This window comes from Sinocyclocheilus rhinocerous, unplaced genomic scaffold (genome assembly GCF_001515625.1).
Source record: "Sinocyclocheilus rhinocerous isolate Xijiao unplaced genomic scaffold, SAMN03320098_v1.1 scaffold2207, whole genome shotgun sequence".
NCBI classification, from domain to species: domain Eukaryota; kingdom Metazoa; phylum Chordata; class Actinopteri; order Cypriniformes; family Cyprinidae; genus Sinocyclocheilus; species Sinocyclocheilus rhinocerous.
The window spans coordinates 347318-354757 of record NW_015625575.1 but is presented as its reverse complement, the minus strand read 5'-3'; the positions used below and the strand labels follow the sequence as shown (position 1 = coordinate 354757).

General features: G+C 35.3%; 1 protein-coding gene across 4 annotated transcripts in view; it reads left to right on the top strand.

The window, feature by feature from the left end:
- The window catches only part of LOC107751583 (pyridoxal phosphate phosphatase-like), a 12544-nt gene that overhangs the window by 2845 nt on the left and 2259 nt on the right, over positions 1–7440 (top strand). Inside the window, exons 2-3 of one of the 4 annotated variants that reach the window (XR_001641273.1) lie at positions 5306–5671; positions 7045–7138. Coding sequence is in view for 3 of the 4 variants with exons in the window: in XM_016567336.1 (XP_016422822.1) it covers positions 5306–5631 (326 nt within the window). In the remaining variant the exon portion in view is untranslated. Of the gene's footprint in view, positions 1–5305; positions 5709–7044; positions 7310–7440 lie in introns of those variants that run through there. The other 3 variants (XM_016567336.1, XM_016567341.1, XM_016567329.1) reach the window with 3 other exon arrangements.

Below are 7440 nucleotides of genomic sequence, written 5' to 3'. Positions count from 1 at the left end.
CCCCCCCCCCCCCCCCCAGATAAAATAGGTTCCCGTGGCTATGGAATCAATCAATCACAGAGAGCGTTTACTCACTTCTGACAGTGCATTTACATAAACGGAGTTGTGTTTCCCAAAAGTAGCCTATCATGAGAAAGCATTGATGATTTTGTAGCCTATTCTGTGCAGTACATTTATAAAAAAAAAGTGTTTTTGGCAGTAAGAAAATAAAGCCTGTTTTAGGTTTATTGAGATTTTTCTGCATTCTTTTTAATGACATGTCAACATTTTTTTTTTAATGACAGTAATGAGAGTTTTGGGTGTAAATGTGCTTAATTGTAATTAAAAAACACAATGCAAATCATTGCTTAACTTAAATGAATATATGGTTCTCACATATAAACATCGTCCTATCCTGGAAAACATTGTCATAAGAAACTACTAGAAAGGGAGGGTCAGGCAAAAAAACAGGAAAATGTATTGGTCAGAAAGTGTTTAAACCTGAAAATAACTTGTTTAACTAGTTAATATTTAGCTTAATAACTAGTTTTTATTTCTTTTGATTTTGATGTGAAATGTGACATTGGCATGTTTTCAAGAGGTTTATTCTGTCTAAATTCTATTCAGAATTCATCAGATTCTCCTGCGGTTGAAGCTTTAGCTCTGCTGAGCTGTTGTTTAGGCCTGTTGTTAGTGACTCTAGAAGCTGACGGTCAGAAACACATTGACTGATTCACAATGAGGTGAGAAGTGAACGCAGCCCTGCTTGAACACAGTCAGAAGTGAGTGAACGCTCGGATTGGTTCTGCCTTGCAACATTTGCGTATGTCCAGATGAGCAGGAAAATAGTTCTATCCTACACAATTATTCGCTAACAAAGGTTATTTGTCCAATTTAATGAATATTGTACGCATTTTTTTTTTGTTAAACAAAATCACTAGGTTTGGGCATCGTTTGAATTTTATCGATTCCGATTCTTATCGATTCCTAGTTTCGATTCCAATAAGATAAAAAATCCAATATAGCCTATACAAAAAAATGAAATCAAACATTTAGATGTCAAACATGTATTCTGTGTCTTTTTACAAAGCATTCTGTTGCAGCTGAATAACGAGCAAAAATCTGCAGCCTACAGAACACTTAGGCCTACAAGAGGAACCAAGAGGTTTATTCTGTCTAAATTCTATTCAGAATTCATCAGATTCTCCTGCGGTTGAAGCTTTAGCTCTGCTGAGCTGTTGTTTAGGCCTGTTGTTAGTGACTCTAGAAGCTGACGGTCAGAAACACATTGACTGATTCACAATGAGGTGAGAAGTGAACGCAGCCCTGCTTGAACACAGTCAGAAGTGAGTGAACGCTCGGATTGGTTCTGCCTTGCAACATTTGCGTATGTCCAGATGAGCAGGAAAATAGTTCTATCCTACACAATTATTCGCTAACAAAGGTTATTTGTCCAATTTAATGAATATTGTACGCATTTTTTTTTTGTTAAACAAAATCACTAGGTTTGGGCATCGTTTGAATTTTATCGATTCCGATTCTTATCGATTCCTAGTTTCGATTCCAATAAGATAAAAAATCCAATATAGCCTATACAAAAAAATGAAATCAAACATTTAGATGTCAAACATGTATTCTGTGTCTTTTTACAAAGCATTCTGTTGCAGCTGAATAACGAGCAAAAATCTGCAGCCTACAGAACACTTAGGCCTACAAGAGGAACTTTTGCCTATGCTTTTAACAAAAATACCACAGCAAAAACAACTACACTAATATAAATTTCAAATTTTAAAGTGTTAAAGACAAGTCAAGAGTCAGTAATAAAATGGGAACAAACAAATCAATTAGCAATAGCATAAATAAATACAACTGAACCACATTTCCGGTACAGAAACTGTAATTAAAAGTTTTAAAACACTGCATAGGTTTCTTTTCATAATTAAAATATAGATTAATTAAAGTTATTAAACATATTCAGTCAATATCAGTGAATGGTTTTCTTTTGTTATTTGATTAACATTTTAGGCAGCGCATTTATTAGGCTGCTGTCTCTTTAACCATTCACGTCCTCGTCCTTTTTATGAGCCATTTTCCAAAGCGTTCTCACTTCTCAAGACGGCCACCGTCAATCACATAATCTCCGCTCTTTAATTGTGCTCTAATCTCTGGTCAAAGGCGCTCAAACCACTGTAGCCTAATGTTATCTATTAACTACGCACATCATAACGTTTTAGGCAAGTAGGCAACTATATTATGACATAAAATATTTTAAGACTGAATTTGTATTTAACCTGATCACGTTTAATATAAAAGACATTTTAAGTTTAAGTATAACACCGCATGTCCACGATTATTCAAACAACGAACAAATTATGCCAGCAAAGAATATTAATTATCAAAGAATATCACTGAATTCAGTCTAGCGAGTGTAAGCACTCTAAAAAAGATCTAAGCTATAATCAGTGATGTTGTCTGCAGCGTGTGATGAATTAATCTCTTACTTCCCATGTACATCTGCACTTTGTGGTTTCTGATGAGAGAATTCGCCAAAGTGCACGGACTAAAACTTTTGCATATCAGCGATTGTTAATATTTAGTAAAATTCCCTTAAAAAATATAAATATTAAAGAAAAAAATTCTTGAACTAAAATCACAAAAGCACAAATAGCCTATATATTGATTCGCATATAACGCTGTCTTCATTTGTATGTTAATCTATAAGAGTTTGGGCCTATCATGAGAAAGCATTGATGATTTTGTAGCCTATTCTGTGCAGTACATTTATTTAAATTTGAACGTTAAAAGTTCATATTGATCATGTTTTATTGTTAATATAAGTCATACACTCTCAGAATAAAAAGGTTGCATTTTATGCGTGCAACAGCCTATCAGTGGCAGTCCCTTATGAAAATTAACCATGGTTTTACTAAAGTGAACATTGTTTAACTATAGTATTTGTCGATTTCCATGGTTACCACTACAGTAAACATATTTTGCCCATGTGTAAACAAAAATATAACCTAGTAAGTTGCAATTAAGGCGTATTGAATGTTAAAATGTTTCAAATATAAAGTTAAGTGGGTATTATTACCCATTTTACTCTTAGTAATTTAAAATTTCAGTTTAGAAGTATCGTATTGGTATCGATATCGACGATACTGGCCATTAAAATTATCGGTATCACATCGAAAACAAAATAAGTGGTATCGCCCATCCCTAATACAAAGACGGTTCACTCCTATACTTATGAATGGGAGAAACTGCAACTCGCAATATGGCGGGATAGTCCATAATGAAAGAGCCAATCATTGATGAGTAAAGTCATTGCATTATAATGTCATTGCGTTATAAGCTCCGGTTCCCATAGAAACCTGAGGCCGGAGCAGCTGATGCGCATGTGCAGTCATAAGCCCAATATAACGGCGCATGCACATTGGCTGGTCTAGCCTGAAAAATAAGCTTTTAAAACTCTATTTGAGCATAAGAAACCACTTTAATGGGGCAGTTAATTTAAGATTTTGTTGCTGAATTGAAATATGTAATTTAATTGCGAGTTCAGCGAGCAGTTTTTGAGATTTCAGGATTTCCCCATTCATTTAGTTAGGACTTGGTCTTGTTTGAGCTGCCCGGAGGCGTTGCAAATATGGCGGCCGAGTGAACAGACTATCCTTGAAAGGGACTTTCCGTTCCTGCACTTAAATAATTTAAAATCAGATTAAAATGCTAATGCAGGAATCGTTAAGCAGAATCGAAATGCACGCATCTTATCGAATACCCAGTTCTTGGAAATTTGGAACCTGTTCTAAAATGGAACCGGTTTTCAATACCCAACCCTAAAATTCACTGGTAAATAACACGCACCTTAGTATCAATATTTTTTATTTGAGTATTGATACTTTCGATACTCGCATCAGTATCAATATGTCGATACGCCCACAGTGGTGTAGCGCAAATCCGTGGGGCCCCGCCGTGAACCGCAAGTCAGACCCCGGGGGGGGGTTACGTCGCAAAATTATAAATACTTGTTTTAAACCATGAAGGCGAACCAATAGATATATCACAAGCAACGTGCAAACTTTGCGCAAGAGTTATGCCGGTGAACGTCTTAATCTAAATCAATTTACCAGAAAGTGAAAGTAAAAACTGATGGAGCTTTCGCCATCTGACGATGCATGAACGGCGCATATTCTCTCAGCGACGACGAGACAAATCTTCATATGCTGATAACGATATATAACTATTTTAATTTACTCCCTTAATATTTCTCTTGTGGCCTGAAGATGGAGAGAGAGAGAGAGTAAAAAAAAAAAAAAACGGAACGTATTTCGTGTGAAAGTCTGTGCTTGAAGTAAAGCTGCTCTTAATTTTCATTGATGACTGCAGTGTAAATAATTTTAATTATAGGCCTATAATTCATATAATAAACCTGTTTTGAAAGACCTTTTTTAAAAGCATTTTCAACGGAGCTAATAGCCTAAACTTTTTTTTTTTTAGGCCATCCTTCAGTGCCGATCCTAGACTTCTGGGGGTCCTATGCAAAACTGTGTCGGCGGAGGCGGAGGGGGAGTGGTTATAAATGAATGAATGAAATGTTTCACTCCGTCTCGAATCGGGCTAGTGGAAAACGCTTGAGAAACAGTACGCTTTCAACCCGTTTTTTTTAGTCTCGAGCAAGACTACGACATTCACATTATATGATTTGACTGATTTTTACGTAGAAAGAGCGACAGCACACTGCATTAAAAAAAAAAGATCATTCATGTTTTTTTTATAACCGCTGGCCAAATTCAAAAACTAAACTAAAATTAAATAATCTTTGTGAGCAAGGGGGCCACCTGGTGTTTCGGGGGCCCTACGCAGCTTGCGTACAGGGAGGATCGGCTCTGCTATACTCGCAGCGCGTCAGTTTGATACGCATTGAAATTATTGCGGGGCAATAATTGTGATATTAATTTAATAATAAAAGTAACCGAACAATAGTCCTAATAATAAGAAGAATCTAACAGACCTACATTAATTGGAAATGCCAAATGCTCTTAATAATGCCAATATTTTATGCTTTTGACAATATCTCTGGCTATCATCGATACATGGTCATCATCTTTAGATGCACCCCAGCACGGGGAGGTTACCTACACGCCGATACACCACTGTACGCCCATCCCTAGCGCAAACACAGATTTGAATGTTCCGGTATGTCTATTCTAAAGGTTTAATAGACACGGGCGATTCATTGTCATTTAGAAATGAGATCGTGTGGGTGCTTGAATCGAGATGGCGATCTTTTAGCGATTAATGGTGCAGCTCTAGTGTGAATGTGCCGCAGGGTCCGGCAGCCTCACGGCGGCTCTGGAGACGGCTAGCAGCAGGAAGGCCACGGTCATCGGGAAGCCCAGCTGCTTCATGTTCGACTGCATCGCCAGCCAGTTCGGTCTGGACCCGGCGCGCTCGCTGATGATCGGAGACCGGCTGGAGACGGACGTTCTGTTCGGCAGCAACTGCGGCCTGACCACGGTGCTGACGCTGACGGGCGTCTCCACGCTGCAGGAGGCGCTCGCGTTCAGAGACAGCCAGGAGCCACAGCAGAAGCACTGCGCGCCCGATTACGTGATGGAGTCTGTGGCGGATTTCCTGCAGGCGCTGGAGGAGTGACCACTACACTGTTCCTCGACCGGACGCTCTGCTGACCACAGTATTCCACTTTAATATATGTGACCCTGGAGCACAAAACCAGTCATAAGGGTCAAGTTTTTGAAATTGAGATTTATACATCATCTGAAAGCTGAATAAATAAGCTTTCCATTGATGTATGGTTTGTTAGGATCGGACAATATTTGGTCGAGATACAACTATTTGAAAATCTGGAATCTGAGGAATCTGTCATGGAACATGATCTTTACTTAATATCCTAATGATTTTTGGCATGAAAGTAAAATCTATAATTTTGACCCATACAATGTATTGTTGGCTATTGCTACAAATATACCCCAGCGACTTAACACTGCTTTTGTGCTCCAGGGTCACATTTTTCTCCCATTTTATTTTTTCATTTTTATTTAATTCATTTTTCATTTTAAAGTTTATTTTTATTTTATTTGGTGTTATTTTATTGTTAAAGTATTTAAGAGGACTCAAAAAATGTTCATGAATTAATTTTTATATTTTCCAAATTTTTAAAGATATAAAATATTAAGAAAATAACGAATGAAAAAAATTAAATCCCCTTAAATATAATTACCTTTCAATAATAAAATAACACAAAATAAAAGAATCCCCTAAAAATACTTTTCAATAATACAAACAATTATAACAATAATAAAATAAAAAAACTAAAAACCCCTAAAATATAAATATTTTTCAATAATAAAAATAAAAAATACCCTAAAATACCTTTTTTAATAATGCAAACAAATTTTTTGTTTTATTATTGAAAAATAATTATATATTAGGGGATTTATTTAATTTAATACAATCCCCTTAAATTAAAATGTAATCAAATCAAATTTATTTATTAAATGTGATCGACTTCTACTTTAATATACTACTTAAATATATTTCTCCCCTTTTTTTTCATTTTAGAAAGGTAATAATATTTAAGGAGATTTGTTTTATTTCATTAATGATTTAATTTAATGTTTTTTGTATTATTTTATTATTGACATTTGAGGATTTCATTTTTTTCATGAATTATTTCATATTTTCGTAATTTAATAAAATATCAAATATGAATAAAATATTAAATTAATTGAAATTTAATTGAGAAGTGAAATGTAAATCCCCTTAAATGTAATTACCTTTCATAAATAAAACACAAAATAAATTTCAATAATGCAAACAAGTATTAAATATTTAATGTATTTTGTGTGATTTTATTTTTGAAAGGTGATTTATATTTTAATGGATTTTATTATTAAAAGGTAATAAAGTTTAGCTTCATGTCAGAGGAATCTTACAGTAAATGCAGCTCCTCAGATAAGACTCATTTATGCATCACATGCATTCAACAGATTAAAGAAGATGAACTTGAATATGAATATGACTTCCTTTCTTCCCTGCGCTGTCAAGCTGGTCTTTGAGAAGCAGTCGTGCATGAGATGAGCTCTGAGTCTGTGTGACTGCAGGAGGCGGATCGTAATGACACTCATCCTGATGCCCTTGTGTGAATATTCTGCTTCAACCTCTTTCGTGCTCCACAGAACAATAGAAGTCATCCGGGTTTGGAGGGAGAGTAAATGATGACAGAAATCTACTTAATATAAGGATTGAATATTTATCTCCCCTTTTACTTGATTTTTTATTTAATTACATTTTTTATTTAAGGGGATTTTATTTTATTTTTTTTCTGTATTTTTTATCAAATAAATGCAGCCTTGATGAGCAGAAGAGACTTCTTTAAAAAACATTATAAGTCTTACTGATCCCAAACTTTTGACCGGTAGTGTGTGTGTGTGTGTGTGTGTG